At 37.9% G+C, this 23929-nt stretch overlaps 1 protein-coding gene across 1 annotated transcript in view; it reads left to right on the forward strand.

Annotated features, from left to right (window-relative positions):
• LOC136865957 (periodic tryptophan protein 2 homolog) overlaps nucleotides 1–23929 on the forward strand; it is a 247620-nt gene that overhangs the window by 158785 nt on the left and 64906 nt on the right. Inside the window, exon 13 of the mRNA XM_067142521.2 lies at nucleotides 10932–11079. Coding sequence (XP_066998622.2) covers nucleotides 10932–11079 — 148 coding nt within the window. The remainder of the gene's footprint in view (nucleotides 1–10931; nucleotides 11080–23929) is intronic.

Raw genomic sequence — 23929 nt, forward strand, 5'->3', positions numbered from 1 at the left:
GGAGGAAAAATGAATCCTTTCGAGCGTTATTACTCAACCCTCCATCCGGCTCCGTGGCTAAACGGTTAGCGTGCTGGCCTTTGGTCACAGGGGTCTCGGGTTCGATTCCCGGCAGGGTCGGGAATTTTAACCATAATTGGTTAATTGCGCTGGCACGGGGGCTGGGTGTATGTGTCATCTTCATCATCGTTTCATCCTCATCACGATGTGCAGGTTGCCTACGGGTGTCAAATCAAAAGACCTGCATCTAGCAAGCCGAACTTGTTCTCGGACACTCCCGGCACTTAAAGTCATACTCAACCCTCCACTTTTCAGCACTTGTGAGATGGCAACAATACTTCGATCGTCACTTCCTTTTGCAAAATGTGAGCGTTGAAAATTCATTGTGATTGAAGGAGCTCTTTAATCGCTTCTGATTAATTCTTCTGGCTCGGGGACTAGGTGTATATATCCGTCCCAACACTCTCCTGTTCATATTCAGACAACATACCACACTACCAACCACCATGGAAACATGCAATAGTGATTACATCTCTCCATATAGGGTTTGCGTCAGGAAGGGCATCCGGCCGTAAAACAGGCCCAAATCCGCTTGTTCGACGCAGTTCGCACCCGCAACCCCACAGGTGTGGGGAAAAAAGCGGTACAAAAAGATTCTAACTACAAATTTTTAACATTGTGTTGTTGCATGCGAACATGAAAGGCCCACAAAATTATTCACAAATTTGAGTTAATAACATTTTGAACTAACAAAGTTCTACTGAATTAGGAAACTTGATAATTATAATATTGTAAGCAAACTCACTGATTATTACAAGAGAATTGCACGGAAAAGAAATTTCTTAAGAACAAATATGAGTTCTATGTCCATCCTACACTTGTACATGAATTCCGCAGGGAACTGTATTTGCTTAGACATCATTTTATTCTTGAAAATTACCATGTGTTGGGGGCAACTTTCTTCCGTCAGCTGTAATGGCAAGGATTGCTGTGCATCTTAATTTTCCACTATTGGTGGTGTTCATCAAAACACTTCATGATACTTTTAGTGCAATAATTCTGTTGCAAGGCATATCAAAAAACTGAAACCTGATCAGCATTACTGATAATATGACAAAGTAAATGTGAAATTTCCTGAAGCAAACATAAATACAAATCAGTGAAAATTTACAACCTTGTCTGTGTAATCAACAGGCAACCTTTGACATAGTGTTGTTTTCCTTCATACCAACAGATTGTGTCATCACATTAACCTCATAACCCACGATTCCCCTCAAACCAAGTTATGGGAATGTTTTGTTTGCCCGCTACCTCCTGTGGCTTTATTTGTAAAATTTCATATGATACACTGCAGCCATTGTTACGTGTTTCATTGACATACACAAACACTTATATGATAGGAATCAGTTGAGGGATGTTCCACCGTTCAACACTTTATATAATGTGTAACATTTATTCAATGAAGACTGGTTTCGATTCACTTGGAATCATCAGTACAAAACAAATTTTAAAAATAACAAAGGTATCTGACTTAACATAAAATTTGCCTTAAAATACACTTAAAATGGTTGACATTAGTTGTAAGTCATAATCATCATCATTTTACAGTTTCAGTTTCCCGGGTACTGTTGGCGAGCCTCTTCCATTCTGTCTTATTGAGATACATTCTGTTGTTAGTGACATTCTTCAGTGTCCTTCCCCGATCTGCAATGTCCACCTTTATGATATCCATCCAGTGGGTTCTTGGTCTTGGCATTTCAAAGGTTTAAACTTTGAATCAAGGTTAATTGCATGCAATACAGTTCTTAGAATATTTTTTGATGCGACAAAGGTTGGCATTTCTGAATTAAGAGTTGGCGGTTAATTCAAAATCACGTAATTCGAAGTCCGATTTTTGCGTCCCAACAACTTCGCATTAACGAGGTTTCACTTTATAACAGTGTACACAATTGACAGCATCGCGCGTGTGCGTCTTTGTGAATACGATAACCATCTGAGCCACTCAGCCCAGCGCGCCATATTTTGAGAGGTATCACATTCTTCTTTAATTTCAGTACATAACATGAACTTAATCAATCGTTTACTTCAGCCTTTATTTCTATCAAGTTAGAGCCTCCGTGGCTCAGGCAGCAGTGCGCTGGCCTCTCTCCACTGGATTTTTCTCCGGGTACTCTGATTTTCCCTCTCACCTTTCATTCCAGCGACACTCTCCAATATCATTTCATTTCATCTGTCAGTTATTAATCATTGCCCCAGAAGAGTGCGACAAGCTTCGGCAGCCAGCACAATTCCTATCCTCGCCGCTAGATGGGGGCTTCATTCATTCCATTCCTGACCCGATCGTATGACTGGAAACAGGCTGTGGATTTTCAAATTTTCTAACAAATTAACTAATACTATCAGCCAGGTTACTTTCGCATTTGTTACGGAAACATGTTCTCTCATTTTCAAATTGTGTTTACAGAACAACAGTCAAGGAGTGTTCTAATCGACTCTGACATTCCCTTTGAGTTTGAATGTCAGCGAGAGAGCTCGCTTGTGCACATAGCACGAAAATTATACCAAAGATGATCGTTCGCTTTCATTGTACTCGCTGGAGTGCATAAATATTGATAACAGAAATAATAACCCACGCTTAGTGGCTCGTAATAATGGATGCATCAGTGATAGGATTCCCGCTGTAACTAAAGCATAACACACAGTTTAATGTAGGACATTTCAAGGGATAGAAAAAAACCTTTTGTTACAACAGAGTTCTCGCAATATGCCATACTCGCTATAGCGGAGTTCTACTGTAGTCGCAAAAGGTAGATATCTGTGGGGGAAAAAAGGAAAAGAAGTGAAGGTTAATGTGTCTGTTGGGACTTTAACTATTGGAGAGTGGTTTGATAGTACTTACTCCCTTACTCCTCGCTCTTGTAACCGTAACGCTAGGAAAGCTGGAGGTGCACTGCTTGCTGACTTTAAGAGGGGGTGGTGACTTGTTTTGGATTGGCTGCGGTGTGGAGGGTGTGCGACAGAGTGGAGGAGTGATCTGTGATTATATGAAATGTTGAATGGTGGAACATCCCTCGACTGATTCCTATTCTTCTTCTTTTCTTCTTCCCCTTCTTGTTTTATGATCGCGTAGGATTGCTTTAGTCGGTCCATCGTTCAGGTCTCTTTGAAGGGATTGTGCAGGCTTTGTGTTCCTCCCAGTACTTCTTCAGACGCTCCGGTCTTCGTGCCCTTTCCTCGATTGAAAATGCGCGTGTTGTGGGTTTGTTTTGAGTAAGGGTATAGCAGAGGTTTGTGTTCTTGAGTTTTGTATTCAGTTTTATCTTATTTGTGGTGTCTTCTGTTGTAAGGCCTATTCCCTTCAGATCCTCTCTTAATTCTCTGATCCCACTATCGGCAGCCCTGAAGATGGTTTTCCGTGGTTTCCCATTTTCACACTAGGCAAATGCTGGGGCTGTACCTTAATTAAGGCCACGGCCGCTTCCTTCCAACTCCTAGGCCTTTCCTATCCCATCGTCGCCATAAGACCTATCTGTGTCGGTGCGACGTAAAGCCCCTAGCAAAAAAAAAAAAAATTAATTCTCTGATCCATTTACATCCTGTTGTGGGATTTTATTTAGATGAGATTCCTATTATATAAGTCAAACGTCAACACAGAAACGAAAGTTATAAATTATGATACACAAACACTTCGTCACTTTTCAGAAACCTTACTGTTTTAGGGCCTCTAAATGCTCGTCTAGAATAGTTCATGTTTTTTAGCTTGTCTTTTATTTTTTACCAGTCACCACCAACTTTTCACTCACTGAAAATTTTGTTTCCTCAGCAATGTTTCCATGCTGTTCAGCGTATACAATTACATTTTAGCCTGATGCCCGGAGAATACTTTCTATAATTACCCATAATCACAAATAAATGCTTCACACGTGATTGTGTTGCTGTGTAAATTACTGTCTGTTTATTATTATTGTATTCAAAAACGAAATATTTCTACAAGCACAGCAAAAACAAAATAAACCGGGCAAGTTGGGCGTGCGGTTAGGAGCACGCAGCTATGAGCTTGCATCTGGGAGATAGTGGGTTCGAACCACACTGTTGGCAGCCCTGAAGATGGTTTTCCATGGTTTCCCATTTTCACACCAGGCAAATGCTGGGACTGTACCTTAATTAAGGCCACGGCCGCTTGCTTTCTATTCCTAGGCCTGGAATGGTTACAGCGAGAATCCTATCACTGATGCATCCATTATTACGAGCCACTAAGCGTGGGTTATTATTTCTGTTATCAATATTTATGCACTCCAGCGAGTACAAGGGTTGCAAGCTGGGGTGTACCTACTTGTAAATTTCCCAATACCAGAACATTCAACTATGTATTATAGCAGACCACAAGAATGTTACCACATGACAGTGTTACGAAAAAAGAGCACTTTCATTTTGATGTTTACCACCACTGATAAGAACAAATATTAAATTTTTCGTGGAGATCCTCAGTGACTAACTAATTTTCTCACTATTTGCCTGCATGTTCTCATACCATTGAACCCCTGGTTGCAAAACTTTGAAAGCCATACTAGAAAACTAGTGTGTACAGTGCTGGTATTTCCCGGCGATGTTGTCGACAATCGATTACAGCCTTATGTATTTCAAATGAGAACTCATAACATATCACTGGTGAATAAAGTGTACATTGTCTTGTAACCACTCTGTTAAACTACCGATAAGCCATGCATCGTATTTATAGCGGTATTATTTAATTAGGCGTTGTGCAACATATTGCAAACTTGACTGTGTTGCTAAACTGCCACATACGTATTTAAATTGCACATTCATATGCAATTTACATTGCAGTTCCTTTAATGCAGTTTGAAGAACAAAATTTGAACAAGCAACGATTATGCGATGAAATTTTAAAATCAGATTTTTAAAAATTGAAAATAATGGATGTGACGATTATGCAGTGAAATACGGTGTAAAAGAAATGAGAGTTCAGAAGTTCAATTTGTCCATTTCCATTTCTGTTTTCAGGTTTGACATCGACCCACTCTTCTGTAGCTCCCACTTTCCACTTTGTTTATCCTAGTAAGTGTTTTTATCTTTCTATATTTTGGTCTTTATTCGTTGCGTATTTGTTCCCTTCACTTTACTCATGGTATATTTTGAGTTTACCTTGTCATTGTTTTCAAGAGAAAGGTATGTGAGGGAGCAATTGCTGGGGCACTTTTTCAAACTACCGATAAGCCGTGCATCGTATGTATAGAAAACCAATAATAATTTGCTCGTTTGAATTCATTTTGTTGCATCATCATGAAAGTGTCCAGCTCCTTGGCTAACTAGTTAGCATGTTGGACTTTGGTCCTACCGGTCCCAGATTCTATTCCCGACTGGGTCGGGGATTTTGAACGTCATTGTTTAATTCCTCTGGCTCGAAGACTGTGTGATAGTGCTGTCTTCAGCATTATATTTCTTGCTAGGTAGGGCCGCATCCTTATAGACGCACAGGTCACCCATCAGCATAAACTCTTAAGACCTGCACCTGGTCACTCCGGAGGTTATTATAAAAGTTTCACTTTCTTTCAATTTTTTTCTTTCTTCAAAGCTGATAGTATTGTCTTTGTCTTCATGTCTTTGTGATTTTGTAACCAGATTTGGTCAAATGAAAATAGTATTCTGACAATATTATGTAGCATAGAAAGGAGAAAAATAAAGGAAAGTGACTTACCTTGGCAAGGACTTGCACACTAGAGCCAGCATAGATTTCTTCAACAACTGAATCAGCTGACCGTGGTTCTACCACCTACAGGTAAAGTAGTGCATAACTTGCCCTCCACATAAAAGGATATTTCCATTCGACCACTCCCGTATAATAATATCGGCAGAATAAATAATAGTTACCCGACATGTAATTTATTGGCCACTTTGAAGACCCAATAAAACTGGGCAGGTTTTGAGAGCTGAACATTATTAGCTGTAAGTTTGGTGACATACAGCTTAAATTAGCTTAGTATGCTTATAAAAATATGATACCATAACAGTAATCAGTAATGTATTCTAGGATTTTAATCATGAATGCTTCCCCTGAGTTGCAGCTGTCACATCTACAGCATTGGGGACACACATTATATGTCAAGCTTTCGCGAAGTAACTCTACTAAGGTATAAAATCAACACCTATTTGGAAATCATCTCAAATGGGCTTTACTCGAAGCAACTCAAACTAATTTTTGTCATTGTGCAACCGAATTCCAAGAAATCAACACGTAAACAGTTTAACACATATTAAAATTAAATATATCACATTAATATAAGAAACTATGAGCATTTCAGGAATGAATATACCTTGGTCGTATTATCATCGGTAAAGCAGAAAACAATTAAACTTTGAAAATAACTTTTGAAAAATAAAAAATGGTTTTCAATGACAGAAATATTGGACATTATACCATCTTTCTTCTTTACTCATAAACCTGGAAGAAAGAATATTTCATTCTGAATAATTTGATATCTATGTAACGGTGTGTTGCAATACACTCATGAAGTATGACACAGAGTTATTCACTGTACACGTAACTGTCATTGAAGTCAGGTTCTTCACAGTCCGATGCACAGTGAGCAGCTGTGACAGTGCAGAAATCTTCATGAGTAAAATCTTGTCACTTTCCACATGATGGGAATCACTTTCGATTAAAAAAGTCATTATTACTGCCTAAATCATCTGAAAATTCAAGGATATGAGAATAATTCGGTCTTGAACATGGCCCAGCCATTGCAAGAAAAAGATGACACAAACACATGCAAGGAAGGAGTAATGAGAAGATGTATAATTATGGTTCATGGAGAACAGCGAACACAAGATATACCAAAGAAATGAAATAAACTCTAAACTAAACTGATAGCTAGATCAGTCATAAGTCAATGAAAAACAGATCCATGCAATAACAACTTCAAACCACCACAACATAAACATTCACGCCAACTGATTCAGTTGTTGAAGAAATCTATGCTGGCTCTTGTGTGCAAGTGCTTTATTCATTGGATTACTGTATTATATGCATTTTATGTACCTTGTACTTGCACGGAAAGTGCCCGACGCCCTTAAAACATCGTGGCTTATCAAAGTTTCCTATGATGAGGGGATAAAGTCTCTCACTTCCATGTGTATTGCAACACAGTACAATAACCTCAACCCTTGCACGACTTCCCAGCTGGCACTTCTCTCCTTTAAAATCATAAGTCCGTTTTGGTTTGGCATTAAAAGAAACAATGCAGTTTCATCGGCATTGACAATATTGTCTATCGAGCTATCGAGCTTGGTATGGTTTAGCAATAGGTGAGTTCGTAACTATTGACTTATTTCAGTATAACAAAATTTCACTGTAACAAATTAATTCCTGAGGTCCCCAAAATTTTGTTATACTGATATTTTACTGTATTTTACTTTGTACAGTTTGCATATTTGCTGGGAGATCTTTAGAAGATAGCTCCAGCAGCCAGTGTTGTTGCTTCCTTAGCACCACCCAGGGGTCACGTGGAGGGTAGGCTGGTTTTAGGCAGAATCGTAGCTGTTGTGACCAAGTCCTTGCACTCACAACATGCATTGAAGCAGGCTTTCAGCAACAGTTGAAAACCTCTGCTGTTTTTTTGGATTTTTCTGCTGCTTTTGACACGGTTTGGAGAGAAGGGCTGCTGTATAAACTTCTTCAAGTATTACCATGCAAAACCACGATGCAATTAATTGGAAACATGCTTAATAATAGACTCTTTCAGGTTGTTCTAGGGAATAAGACTAGCAAGCTGAGAAGATTGAATAATGGTCTCCCTCAAGGATCAGTCTTAGCCCCTCTCCTGTTCAATCTGTATGTATCAGATTTGTCACTAATGAAATCTAGAAAATTTTGCTATGCTGATAATATAGCTTTAGCTACAAGTCATAGTAATCTGAAAGAAATGGAGAACATTTTAACTGATGACCTCTCCATTCTTAGTGACTATTTTCGGAAATGGAGACTCCAACCAAACATCAGCAAAACTGAGGAGTCCTGCTTTCATCTAAATAACAAAATGGCAAACTGTGCTCTCCAAGTGTCTTTTAACTGTAAGGTCCTCACACACAATAACTACCCAAAGTACTTAGGTATAACATTAGATCAGACTCTCTCCTTCGGGCAACATCTAGTTAATACAGCAGCAAAGATTAGGAGTCGTAACAACATTCTGCAGAAGTTGTGTGGTACAACCTGGGGTGCTTCTGCAACTACCTTGAGATATTCTGCCCGTGGTTTAGTTTTTTCTGTGACAGAATATTGTGCTCATGTTTCGATCAACAGCTGCCATGTGAAACTTGTAGACACTCAACTCAACAACACAATGAGGATCATTTCAGGCACAATAAGATCAACTCCTACCCACTGGCTTCCTGTCTTGTGCAACATTATGTCTCCTTCATTCCGTAAGAGCACAAGCACTGTTAAGAGAATACTTCAAGATAAATTAGAACTCTGGCTTGCCCATCCACTCCAATATTCCCGACCTTCAGAGGAACCGGTTGAAATCTAGACATCCACCAGTTAAGTTCACTCAGAAGCTCACAGAAGACAATTTCAACCCCTATGCCCAATGGAAGGAAGAATGGAACTTAAAAACAGGTGAACATGTCTGGCCTTTCTTCCCACCTAATTCCAGATCTGATCTCCCAAGAAGAAATGGACCATCCTTAATAGGATTCGATGTGGTCATGGAGTCTGTGGTGCTCCTTTCCAAACCATCAAACGCATTGTAAAGGAGTGTAGCAGAAGAGCCCACCCTGGAGATTGGTTAGAGGCCAATACAGAGGCTCTAGAATGGATAACAACTTTGGACATAAAAATATAATGTACTTGCGTTCCTATTTCTGTATATATATATGCCATATGATAAATAAATAAATAATAAATAAATAAATACTGTATTTTAGAATAGTATTTTCTAAATATTTTTTAAAAATCATAAATTAGTCTTGACAGATTGAAGAACCTAACAGTGGTAGGCTTATGTTGCTCTCACACGCACTTGCATCAGTTTCAGTTTTCTCCCATTTCTACCCATTATCATTCATTTCTGAGTATTCATCAGCACCTTTTTGTAATTATGACTGGATTTCACATTCCTTTTGGAAATGTTCTCGGGAACAAAATGTCTACAAAGGCTAAAATACAAACATTTACAATGTCAACCAACTTCTGAAATGAACATCACCATAGAAATCACGTTAAGGAGCAAAACCTTTCTTCTCAGTGCCAGGCAGATCCTTGGACAACAACTTCTGTCAGCATTGCCATGGAGAGAAAGGAACTCTTAGTCATGTTCTGGAATTCTACAGACGCAGACAACTCCAAGGAGCTCGTAAAACGACCGGATCAGATCCTTCATCACCGAAGTACTAAAAAAGAAGGGATACAATATACAAGAGGGGGTATGTGGACTGGCCATAAATGGCATTTCGCTGAGAATTTATATCATAGCCTTTAAAGACAGGTTATCAGGAATTCATTTTAGATCTGACTGACGGGTTTGGTTTGAGCACCACAGCAGTCAGTCAGATGAGGCAGTTAACCTAGAAAAGATGAAAAAGGTACAAATCCACTAACCCTGACCACAAATCTAAATACCACATTCAAGAAATCAGAGTACAAGGGATGATGTTAGGAACGAAGCGCAACCATCAAGATCCTTAGACACCACCGTTACAACATGAAAAATACCGCACTAGTTATACTGTAATACCATATCTTCGTTACATTTTAGAGGTCTCCTTAAATAGCAGACCTTCATAGGTACAATTTGATATGTATTATCATGTTTTAATGGCAGCCTGTAAATACAGGAGATTGGTTCCTTATAAATGGAATTATATACACATTTCTAATCCCTGTGTTTAGCCTAACTAAGGGCCCTGTGTATTCATTCCTAATATTTTTACACTAATGCTACAACCGTAAGCTAAAACATGCAGTCACAAAAGCATGTAATATAAAATTATGGATAAAGATGTATTACGCTTTCACAGAAGCAGATGGGTTCTGGTTAAACACGTGTAATGCTTGACTAAAGCAAAATATTTGTGATTTGTGCTGATATATTTGCAGGCCACCCTTCCTTCTCCTTTTAAAGTTTATTTATTTATTTATTTATTTATTTATTTATTTATTTATTTATTTATTTATTTATTTATTTATTTATTTATTTATTTATTTATTTATTTATTTATGTATTTATTTATTTATTTATTCATTCATTCATTCATTCATACAGATTTGTATGGTTCGGTTCTAAAGATTTTTTTAAAATCATGAGCCGAGCTGAGTGGCTCACATGGTTGAGGCGCTGGCCTTCTGACCCCAACCTAACAGGTTCAACCCTGGCTTAGTCCAGTGGTATTTGAAGATGCTCAGATATATCAGCCTCATGTCGGTAGATTTACTGGCACGTAAAAGAACTTGTGTGGGACAAAATTCTTGGACCTCAGCATCTCCAAGAACCGAAAAAGTAGTTTGTGGGAGGTAAGCCAGTATTATTATTATTATTATTATTATTATTATTATTATTATTATTATTATTATTATTATTATTATTGTTATTGTTATTGTTGTCGTCGTCGTCGTCGTTGTTGTTGTTGTTGTTGTTGTTGTTGTTGTTGTTGTTGTTAAAATAATGAAACATGGTGTTGCCTTTGCATATGTGAATAGGTCACATAAGTTTTGTTCGATATCTCTTTATTCTTCATCATAGTTTTACCTTAGCAGTCTTCCTGTACCTTATTCTTTCTCCTTACTATGCTTCTAAGGAATTTATTTTATTTCATCATTAATTTAAAATGTACATCTCTGTTCCTACTTATAATGTAGATCCTGTTTAATTTAGTCAGTTATGTACGTATGAATTATGCTTTCTCCTTACCAGAGCGTTCACTTGTCTGTGCTATGCAGCCGACGGTAGCTGCATATTGGCTGGAGGACATTCAAAGAATGTGTGTATATACAACGTCAAGGAGGGCATCCTTATCAAGAAATTTGAAATCACTCAGAACCGCTCCTTTGATGCTGTAGATGTAAGTGTCACTACTGATGTATTATTAAAGACTAAGTTTCATAGATTTTCTGGATTTCAGAAAAGTTATTGAACACTGCTTGGGAAGTACAATCTTATTGAGATATAATTTTTTTGCAGCCAATGGCCATACGCAATTATTCACAATGATTAGATTACATAAGTAATTAAATTCCATAGAGTAAAAAGGTACAATGTCAGATAGTCATTGTCAGGTCTTTACTAGCAGTCATAGTGGGGATCGACTTCTGTTCCGCTTGTAAGCAGGTCCGTACAGTGGTGCTCGTGTGTCCATGTGTTCCATCTGTGAGAGGACATTTAGAGCTGAACTCTGCCTCACACATATTGTAACACACAGTGATGGGAGGCCGTTTGCTTGTCTAATTTGCGACACTGTATTGAGATCGCATTTTGCAGGGCACAGTAATGAAAAGTACAATCTTATGTAAATAGATGTTAAGAGGATTACAAATTATATTGTATGCACTTCTCTTCTTCAGGAATTAGGCCTATTTTGGTTTATAGTCGTTCCTGTGTTTCTGAAGCAGATAGGTTGACATTCTTACCCCTGTCAGCAGCTTCCTGGTTTCAGTATAAGAACCAAGCATCAGGTTAATATTTGAAAAGTTAACTCCAGATAGTTCTACAAAGCCTTTATACACTGACTGGCCAAAAGTTGTGGGAAGACAGTGCATGTGATGTTAATAACAAGTTGCTCCTCCGTGAGCCCTCAAAATGGCAGCAGTACGGCGAGGCATCGACTCTACAGAGTGATGGAATCATTCTTGAGGGATCTGGACCCACGCATCTTGCACTGCTACCCACAATTTGGTCTTGTGTAGTTGGTGCGGGGTTTATGGAGTGTACACCAGCATCGACAGCATCCCATAAATACTTGACTGAATTAAGATCGGGGGATCTGGAAGGCCAATCCATGGTCATAACTTCACTGGAGTGCTCCTCCAACCACCTGCGTGCCACAACAGAGCAGTGACATGGCGCATTGTCTTGTTGAAACATGGCATCTCCATCAGGTACTCTAGGACCAGGAAGGGATGCAGGTGGTCTGAAAGAATGTCCACGTAACGTGCACCTGTCAGCGCCTCCTGCAGCCGGACAATGGGGCCTAATTGCGACCATGAGTACTGATTATGCTGCCTAGACCAGAACTGAGCCATCTCCCGCCTGGACACAACCTTGTTGACACACAGGATCCATAGCTTCATGGGGCATACGCCACATTCTCATGTGCCCATCAGCTCGATACAACTGAAACTGGGATTCATCGGACCATATCACATGCCGCCACTGTTCCATGGTCCATTGTCGATAATTGCAGGCTCGTGCACCTCGTTGAGCTCTGTATCGAGGTGTCAGCAAAGAGACACAAATTGGTCCTCGGCTGGTGAAGCCTACGCGGTGCAGTTTCCTTCTTACAGTCCTGGTAGAAATGGATTCCTCACTGCCTACATTCAACTGGGCAGTGATCTGACTCACAGTAGCCTGTCAAGCGCCCAATATTGTTCTGCGGAGGTGACGTGATGACCATTCGTAACGCACATGGTAACATTCTCTCTGCGGTATTGAAGATCCTCCCTCAACACTGTTGACCTTGGAAACCCGAATTCACATGTAATCTCCGCAATGCTATGACTCATGCGCCCATGACCATCCCACGTTCAAAGACAGTTAACTTGCGACTTGTTGCTATCTTCATGACATTGGTGTGTGTGACAGACTGCTCAGCTACGTCACAGCTAGCCACAATGCTCAGGGGTTATGTACGGCACATTTTCTAATGGGATCCCCCTTACCGTGACTTTTGGCCACTCGGTGTATGTTGCCAAGATAATAATCATAGCAAAACTCCATAGAGTTAGTTATCGGCTCTTGAACTTAAACTTTCATATGACTGGCTCTGATATTTTTGTAATTTTTCACTTGATTTAGTGTGGTGAACAATAGTGTTGTGTGTGGTGTGCGAGTTGGAGGAATGTTGGGGACAGCACAACCATCCAGTAGCCAACTCAAAGGAATTAACCGTTTAAGATTTAAAATCTCTCAGTCGGTTGGGAATCTAACCTGGGACTCCAAGGAGCAAAGGCCAGAACACTGACCACTCAGACAGGGGGCCGAACACTTTATCACTAAAAGATACAGAACAAAAAGGTTTTAAAATAACTTTTGCCATGAGTATCGTTCCTGTAAAACACAGACAATGTCAAATTACATCACTCAGTACAGAGGTTGGAGAAAGAAGAGTATGTCAGTAATTCATGTAAAGTCTACGAGTCCCTCGCCTTAAATCTGCACCTGTCCCCTACCACATTACGTTTTAATCTTCTTTACATGCTGGATTATTATTTGCATATATAGTTCTTTGTCAATTTCTTCATCATTTGCTAAACTGATAGGCATGTAACACTGATCTTTATACATGGATCGCTGATGGAAGCTCTTTGCTGCAGGAGAAAGTACGCCAATTTGAGCGCGCGGTCCGCCATGTTGGTGTACCCATCCTAGAGCTCTCCTTATGGGGAAGCAGTGATAATATAATCCATTTAAAATTGCAATTAATGGCGCATTGGAATAATTAAAAATATAAGGACATGTTTACTCAAACCATAAGGACATTGGGAATACTGGCACATCATTCCGAGGTCAGTAAATCTCCGGTAAGCAAAGAAAAGAAAAGATCCACCTGATCAATACTAATTTTATTTAAGTCCTTATATAGCAGAACCGGTTTCGACTCTTTACAAAGTCATCTTCAGCTGTATTATACTCTTACATTAGTTACAATTTTAGGTGTTGTGCCTTGCCAAGTGAAAAGATTGTGTGTGACAGACGTCGAATTGACATATTTCAAAGGGGTTAGTCCTATGCTCATAAACTTAAGTATGTCTGAAGACCTAAAACTAGTGTTGAAACTTATTAAAATGTTAACTATATAAACACACTAAAATGTTCACAATACATGATAAAATACATCTTAAACCATATATATCTTGTTACAGTCCAAGTTTGCGAGTAAAACACGTTCTTGAAATAAATTTGTCATCTTTCGTTTTTTATTAAATCGTCTGGCATAAAAAGATTATGTGCTTGAGCTCAGCTGTACTATACCCTTACAATAGTTGCATTTAGGCGTTATACCTTGCCAAGTGAAAAGATTGTGTGTGACAGACGTTAAATTGACTTATTTCAAAGTGGTTAGTATTATGCTCATAATTATAGGTATGTCTGATGACCTGAAACTCCTGTTAAATAACCTATTAAAATATTAACTACATAAACACACTGAAATGTTCACAACACATGGTAAAATACACTTTAAGATGCATATGTGTTGTTACAGTCCAAAGTAGTGGGTAAAAACATGTTCTTGCATTGTTTACGGGTCGTCTAATATGAGAGTTTATATGCTTGAGTTCATATGGGGTACTTTGTACTACTATATTTTATACAAAGTTCAACCATTAGATAGCTTGCAAATTTTCTGATATTATTAAATACGTGTACATTTGAAGATAGGTATGTGCAGCTGAAGTTGTTGATAGTCTTGAAAGCGTTAAATGCAGATCACATTAGTATGTAAAATCAGTTGTTGGTGGTGGCTCTTTCCTTGTCTATGACTATTGATAAATATCTGTAAAAGGCGAAAAGTAAAAATAGAAATTAGAGGTTTTTAAAAATAAGTGTTCTGAAAGTGTCTGCTTGTGTGTGCGTTTCGTAATAGTTACTTGCTGTTGTTGAGTGGTTGAGAAGCGTACAACCTAGCTGCCTGACGTGTACTGTACCGTGTTCTTCTGGTGTTAGTATCTGTTGCTGTAAGGGGAATGGAGGGATGGGTGGGGGGAGCTGTCGTGTGTGTAGGGGCGGAGTTGGGCGTGTCAGTCGTCTGCGCTGTGGTTTGCATCTGACATTGTTTGTTGACTATTTTAAGATAGTAATTTTTTACAATAGGGATAATTTTGTTAAATAAGATATTGGTTTTTTTCAGTTATTTCGTTAATATTGTAATTGGGATTAGTGTATTGATCCAATGTTATGTATAATTCTTCTGTTATATTGAGAAAGGGGCCTTTGGGGTTTGTGTTTAATATTTTCATATCGTTATCTATATTCGTAAAACTATGTTTGTATTCGTCCACATGTTGACCTATCACAGAAAAATGGTTGTGTTTTACGGCATTGATGTGTTCATTGTATCTGATAGCAAAATTCCTACCTGTAGATCCTACATAACTTGTTGAGCAATTATTGCAGCTGATTCGGTATACTCCAGAGCAAAGGTATTTGTTGTTATTATTGATTGTCTTGGTGTTATTTATGATGCTACTACTATTATGCGTGGTCCTGAAGGCTATTTCGAGATTGTGCTTTTTAAAGATGTTAGTCAAAGGGTATATGTGTGTGTTATTGAAGGTGAAAGTTGCATAGTCCTCCTTGGGCTTGTCTGTTTTCACCAGTTTAGTTTTGGATCGAGACTTGATCTTTTGAATGATTGAATTAATTATTTCTTTCTTGTAACCATTTTCTCTGGCTATTTCTTGAATCTATTTCTTCGTTAAAGTCGGTTTTTGATAATGGTATGTTGAAGGCCCTGTAAATCATGCTGTGATACGCTGCTTTTTTATGGGAATTAGGGTGGATGGAGTCTGTTTTTATCGTGTTTATTGTATGAGTGGGCTTACGATAAATTTTGAAGGTCAAATGATTTTCATGCCTGGTGATAGATCGAGATAATTTAATTTGCAGTTATTCTCAGATTCTTTTGTAAACTGTATGTGTGGGTGTATGGTGTTTATTCTGTCCAAAATGGTGTTGTCATTAGTTAGTCTGTTGTCGATGATGACAAAAATGTCATCGACAAATCTGCATGAAAAAAAAAATTCCATCTATTTTGCTAATCGAGGTGTATAGAAGGTGGTCTATGTATATTTCGGCTAGTATACCGGAGGCGGGGGACCCCATCGGTAGGCCTAGTTGTTGATAAATTGTTATTTAACAAAATTATCCCTATTGTAAAAAATTACCACAGCGCAGACGACTGACACGCCCAACTCCGCCCCTACACACACGACAGCTCCCCCCTGTGATAGTACATATATCACACCCCCGAATTATATGTAGAAGGTAGAGATATTATTGTCAGTATTCGATTTATTATTATTATTATTATTATTATTATTATTATTATTATTATTATTATTATTATTATTATTATTATTATTATTATTATTATTATTATTATTATTATCATCAGTATTTCATTTGTATGTTTTGTCATTTATATTTATAAGCTGGAAGATATCCACATATGTAGGTATGAGTAATTTGTTTTGCACGAGTGGGAAAACATTGCTTTAATAACTCTGGTAATTTGAATGAGTCATATGGCTACGCCAGTATTTGTTGTGGTCGTCGGGAAGTTCGTATGAGTCATGTATATATCCCAGCCTGATGAGATGAGCTTGTTGTTGTATTAGGAAAGTTTGGTGATTCATGGAATATAGCCCAGAGTTTGTTATTGTCTTGGGAGGAAGAAGTAGTTCAGGGCTTGGTCTTGACAAGAGGTTCACTCATGATTGGTGGGCAAGCACCAATCAAGACGTCTCATCTGAGAGGAGGGGGATGTTGATGTCTATAAAGGTTGATGATACGGCGGCAACCAGAGACATTGTAAAAGAACATTGTAAGGGAACATTGTGCGAGTGATTGTAAAGGAACGAGAAGGAAGATAACTACAACTAGAACTACAACTGACGCACTGTACGGGAAAGAAGTGGTGCTGATACACGGTACTGGAGTGACATGGCAGCAATGGACTGGACTTCAAACGTTCGTGGAGCGTAGTCTAGTTATGTTTGTGGAAAGTGGCTGATTGTGGAGAGTGCTTGCGCATTAAGTATTGTAGCACTTGTGGCGGCCTAGCATTATATGTTGGTGAAAGCTATCTCAGACTTTCCATAAATTTATATGTTGAGGATCGACAGACGTGTGTATATATCTTTACAACAAGTGTTAAAATATGTGAACACAGTAGTACAAGGTACAGTATCTGTGTGATGTGATAACTGCCGATTATGAGAATCGGTAAATCGAATTAATATAGAGACAGTGAAGAATATTTATCTTCATACATGTACATTGTTCATCGGACCATCTACAAATGGTAGCTTAGTTCTCGCTTTCGTTTTCCCAAGATTTTCATTATTATTGTTGTTGTAAATATGGAGTCTTCCAGCAATATTTTATGTGTGTATTATATGTATAATGTTGTATGTTGATGAGGTGCTCATGCACGGAATTTGTTAAGAATATAGTTAGCTATTTTAGAATCAGTGTTATTGATGAACCTAGGTGCAGTTCCTACCAAATTAGTCGTTTTCAGGAGGTTAGGTAAGGCCTGCAGCAGATGTACCGGTACGCAGCATTATGTACACGCCCTGGGATATAAAGTTTATCATGCTCTTATCTAAATTCGAGGGATCCATTCTGGTGAACTCTGGCGCCCATACTATGGACATTTCGGTTAATTATGCTTAGTAATTTTATTAAGTTTTTGAGTAATTTTATTTGTATATTTTTATTCATGATTTTATTTATCAGTAGTCATCAACTTATTACAATTGGCTTCCCAACGTGGAGCTGAATGATTGGTACATCTGTTAGGCGTATAAGCGTAGGTGCACTTGTCAGGTGTGGTTGGAATTCTGCGAACTATGTCTGTGAAGTGTTTTATATGTACGTGATATGTATGTTGGAGTATGAAGAAATGTTGTAGCGAGTCGAGTATTATAAAATTGAGAAGTAGAGAGGTTGTTAAAGTTGCTGGTACCATGAATCAGGATAAGAGAAGTCAAAAGAATTCCACCACATTGAGTTTATCTAATTTAAGTGAGAATAGCGAAATGGCTGATAGTAGGAAAGATCAATTGACAACGATAGGTGAGGAACCGAGTAATCCGTCTCAAACTCAGAATGTAGGGGATCAAGGCGAGTCTTCAATGCTCTGTATGATTAAATCGCTACTTAATGAGCTGAAGGGTGAATTGTCCAGTAAAATCGATGATAATAATAATGTTGAATTGTCTAGTAAAATCGATAATCAGAGTGTTGTTTCTAATAGTAAGAGTGATGAATTGTCCAGTAAAATCGATAATAATAAGGTTGAATTGTCTAGCAAGATTGATAGTCAGAGTAAAGAGTTGAAGAGTGAATTGAGTTTTTTAAGTAATGAAATATACAGTATTAATAGTGAATTAAATTCAGTTAGTACGGAACTGTCCAGTAAGATTGAGAATCAAAGTAAGGATTTAAATTTAGTGAGTGTTGAATTGTCTAGTAAAATTGATAGTTTAAGTAGTGCTGTGAATGGTAGAATAGATGAATTGAACCAGAAGTTTGACCATCAAAGCAGGGAAATTCAGGAAGTCAATAATAAGGTTGAATCTCAATGCTTGGAATTGACTGAGAAAATCGAATGCCGATTTAATGTTGTTAGGAAGGAATTTGTTGAAAACAGCAAGGAATGTGATAAGAGAATAAAAATAGTAGAAGATAAAGTCGAAGAAATAGATAGAATTAAAACCAGCCAGAATGTTTTAGTGAAGCGAATAGATGAAAAGACTGAGAAATTGGAGAAAGATCTCAAGTCAGTAGAAGGAAATGCCAGAATGGTAGTTGAAGAAGGAATTAAAGAATGTCATGTAAAGTTAAGGCAGGAGATCAGTCAAATTCAAGTAGGTAGCAGCATATGTAATAGGTACGTATCTTGTACGAAGGACTCTGAATTACCCAAGTTTAATGGTCGGCAGTTTAATCCGATGGAATTCTTGAAAACGGTGGAGAAACGGTTTTCCAAGAATCTTGACGATGGTTTGATCGAGTGGAGTATGGTTGATGAGATGTTGGATATTGCATTTGTTGGAGAAGCGAGATCCTGGTTTCAAGTTTATAGACAGGGTATTTCGAGTTTGGAGGAATTTAGGGAGAAATTTATTTCTAAATTTTGGAGTGATGCTATTCAGGGAAGGGAAAGAGATCGCGTGCTATTTGGCAAGTATAAACCTCAGGAAGGTGTATCTGTGACGGAGTATTTCTTGGCGCATGTTCTGATCAGCCAGAATATTGAAGGTCTAGCATCGGAGAGAGATACAGTCCGCCAGATGTTGAGGCATTTTCCTGAGAAGGTCGGATTAGCTGCATGTATGCAGAATATTGTTACGATTAAAGAATTAGAGCAGCTGTTAGAGAGGTTTGATGCTTTGGAAGGGCAGGGGAGGACTAGGCAAAGTGAAGGTAGAAATTACGGGGATAATGGGAGACAAGGTAATCAGGTGGGGGGAGATAGGAATAATCAGAATTTCAGTCATTCTAGGCAAGGGAATCAGGGTGGTAATTCCGGAAGGGGAAACAGACACTCTAACCAAGGAGGTAATCACCAGGAATATTATGGCAGAAGACCTAATCAAGGGGAATCAGAAAGTAGGGGGCGTACTGATCAAAGACCGCCAGATCAAGTGCCGAGACATGATAATAGTGAACAGTCCATGTCAAGTAATTTAAACCGGAATCGGACTTCTTAGTTGGGTCAGATAGGCAGTCCGATACCGAAATTCATATTCACGCGATGAAACAGGTAAGTTACGAGGTAGACGTGAAAGAGGAATTATTCTATGACCATGTGTTTTGTGTTCAGGGAGATTTTGAGAATAGGGGGTGTGATGAAGGTAAGAAAGCTGTGTCGGATGTCTTACTTTGTGCTAGTGGTGATGGTAATAGCGGTGCTGCGATCGATAATCTTGTAGAAGTTTCTGAAATTGAAAGTGAAGTTTTTTGTGAAGTTGATGAAGGTTGTTTAGTAAGTGAAGAGTATTTACAGAGTATACATCATGAGGATGTTTTTGTTGATTTAAGTGTACGTGAGGAGAGTAAAGTTAGGTCCATTATGTGTGAAAATGGTGACTTTGAGATTAATGAAACTTCTGATAAGAGAGTCGAAAGTAGCAGTGTTGTTGGCATGAAAGTGGTGCAAGTAGGAGCTGATATGGAAGGTGGTGAAGATGGATTAATTGTTGGGTCATTAAGTAGTAATGACAGCAATTTCAAGGTGTATTATGGTAAGAATTTCAGTAATCGAGTGAGCGTGAGTGAGAATGAAGTGCGTATGTTTGACAAGCGAGTGCGTAATGTTTTATTTAATTCTGAGACTTGTGTGAATGATTTGAATGACGTGCTGTGTGATATCGATGTGGAATGTGTGAAAAAGTATGTGATCTGTTTGCTTGCATTAATTATGGTTTTGTGGAAGAGTAAACATTGTGAGATTCCCGCATATTTCAGAAAGAGGGATTTCTTGGTTATGAATGTTCCGAATGAAAGTTTGTATGATTCTTGTGTGACTGGATGGTATGAATGTTTGTGTGTGAGATAGAGTGGATTCTAGACGTAGTTAGTTTTTATTGCGGTACGCATTCCTCGCTTATCGATGCCAATGTTAAGTTTATGTATAGTTTTTTCAATTGTATCAGGGTCCGTATACTGTGGACAGTAGAATAGGCAAGTGTGCTTATAGGCTCCTAACCACTGACAACAAGGTTCTTGGAACATTTAATATCTATAGCCTTCGCAGAGATAAGAGATAGGATCTGCACCTTGGATGTATATATTATCAATTTTAATGTATGTGTACAGTAGCAAGAAGGGATTGTGTTCAATGGTATGTGAAACAATCAGAGTTGTGTGTATATAGCCATATTATTATTATTATTGTTTGGACAAATTGTATTTCGTGTGTGCGAATACAATGCAGTAGACGCAATGTATATATCATTATTACAGTAAATTATGTGTTCAGTTATGTCATTATAAGGTTATGTATGAAGTTTTGTTTTATGGTGAATCATAATATGTGATATCATCGATTCACCAAGGGGGCGTTATGTGATAGTACATATATCACACCCCCGAATTATATGTAGAAGGTAGAGATATTATTGTCAGTATTCGATTTTTTATTATTATTATTATTATTATTATTATTATTATTATTATTATTATTATTATCAGTATTTCATTTGTATGTTTTGTCATTTATATTTATAAGCTGGAAGATATCCACATATGTAGGTATGAGTAATTTGTTTTGCACGAGTGGGAAAACATTGCTTTAATAACTCTGGTAATTTCAATGAGTCATATGGCTACCCCAGAATTTGTTGTGGTCGTCGGGTAGTTCGTATGAGTCATGTATATATCCCAGCCTGATGAGATGAGCTTGTTGTTGTATTAGGAAAGTTTGGTGATTCATGGAATATAGCCCAGAGTTTGTTATTGTCTTGGGAGGAAGAAGTAGTTCAGGGCTTGGTCTTGACAAGAGGTTCACTCATGATTGGTGGGCAAGCACCAATCAAGACGTCTCATCTGAGAGGAGGGGGATGTTGATGTCTATAAAGGTTGATGATACGGCGGCAACCAGAGACATTGTAAAAGAACATTGTAAGGGAACATTGTGCGAGTGATTGTAAAGGAACGAGAAGGAAGATAACTACAACTAGAACTACAACTGACGCACTGTACGGGAAAGAAGTGGTGCTGATACACGGTACTGGAGTGACACGGCAGCAATGGACTGGACTTCAAACGTTCGTGGAGCGTAGTCTAGTTATGTTTGTGGAAAGTGGCTGATTGTGGAGAGTGCTTGCGCATTAAGTATTGTAGCACTTGTGGCGGCCTAGCATTATATGTTGGTGAAAGCTATCTCAGACTTTCCATAAATTTATATGTTGAGGATCGACAGACGTGTGTATATATCTTTACAACAAGTGTTAAAATATGTGAACACAGTAGTACAAGGTACAGTATCTGTGTGATGTGATAACTGCCGATTATGAGAATCGGTAAATCGAATTAATATAGAGACAGTGAAGAATATTTATCTTCATACATGTACATTGTTCATCGGACCATCTACAAATGGTAGCTTAGTTCTCGCTTTCGTTTTCCCACGATTTTCATTATTATTGTTGTTGTAAATATGGAGTCTTCCAGCAATATTTTATGTGTGTATTATATGTATAATGTTGTATGTTGATGAGGTGCTCATGCACGGAATTTGTTAAGAATATAGTTAGCTATTTTAGAATCAGTGTTATTGATGAACCTAGGTGCAGTTCCTACCAAATTAGTCGTTTTCAGGAGGTTAGGTAAGGCCTGCAGCAGATGTACCAGTACGCAGCATTATGTACACGCCCTGGGATATAAAGTTTATCATGCTCTTATCTAAATTCGAGGGATCCATTCTGGTGAACTCTGGCACCCATACTACGGACATTTCGGTTAATTATGCTTATTAATTTTATTAAGTTTTTGAGTAATTTTATTTGTATATTTTTATTCATGATTTTATTTATCAGTAGTCATCAACTTGTTACACCCCCACCCATCCCTCCATTCTTCTTACAGCAACAGATACTAACACCAGAAGAACACGGTACAGTACACGTCAGGCAGCTAGGTTGTACGCTTCTCAACCACTCAACAACAGCAAGTAACTATTACGAAACGCACACACAAGCAGACACTTTCAGAACACTTATTTTTAAAAACCTCTAATTTCTATTTTTACTTTTCGCCTTTTACAGATATTTATCAATAGTCATAGACAAGGAAAGAGCCACCACCAACAACTGATTTTACATACTAATGTGATCTGCATTTAACGCTTTCAAGACTATCAACAACTTCAGCTGCACATACCTATCTTCAAATGTACACGTATTTAATAATATCAGAAAATTTGCAAGCTATCTAATGGTTGAACTTTGTATAAAATATAGTAGTACAAAGTACCCCATATGAACTCAAGCATATAACCTCTCATATTAGACGACCCGTAAACAACGCAAGAACATGTTTTTACCCACTACTTTGGACTGTAACAACACATATGCATCTTAAAGTGTATTTTACAATGTGTTGTGAACATTTCAGTGTGTTTATGTAGTTAATATTTTAATAGGTTATTTAACAGGAGTTTCAGGTCATCAGACATACCTATAATTATGAGCATAATACTAACCACTTTGAAATAAGTCAATTTAACGTCTGTCACACACAATCTTTTCACTTGGCAAGGTATAACGCCTAAATGCAACTATTGTAAGGGTATAGTACAGCTGAGCTCAAGCACATAATCTTTTTATGCCAGACGATTTAATAAAAAAACGAAAGATGACAAATTTATTTCAAGAACGTGTTTTACTCGCAAACTTGGACTGTAACAAGATATATATGGTTTAAGATGTATTTTATCATGTATTGTGAACATTTTAGTGTGTTTATATAGTTAACATTTTAATAAGTTTCAACACTAGTTTTTGGTCTTCAGACATACTTAAGTTTATGAGCATAGGACTAACCCCTTTGAAATATGTCAATTTGACGTCTGTCACACACAATCTTTTCACTTGGCAAGGCACAACACCTAAAATTGTAACTAATGTAAGAGTATAATACAGCTGAAGATGACTTTGTAAAGAGTCGAAACCGGTTCTGCTATATAAGGAGTTATAATAAAATTAGTATTGATCAGGTGGATCTTTTCTTTTCTATGATATATGGTAATTATCAATACGGAACATAATGAAATTAATTAATCAAAATATTAACTTAGGTGCTGAATACATGCAATTAGTGATCGGTAACACAATATGAGTGAGAAAACCGTTTCTGGAATCATTCCTGTAAATTGTATACATGTATGCCACGAAATTATGTATTCTTACGGGGAGGTATGACTGAATTTTTCGTATTTTGAGTCAAAAACTCAGTTTTTCTTTTTA

This window comes from Anabrus simplex, chromosome 3 (genome assembly GCF_040414725.1).
Source record: "Anabrus simplex isolate iqAnaSimp1 chromosome 3, ASM4041472v1, whole genome shotgun sequence".
Lineage (NCBI taxonomy): Eukaryota > Metazoa > Arthropoda > Insecta > Orthoptera > Tettigoniidae > Anabrus > Anabrus simplex.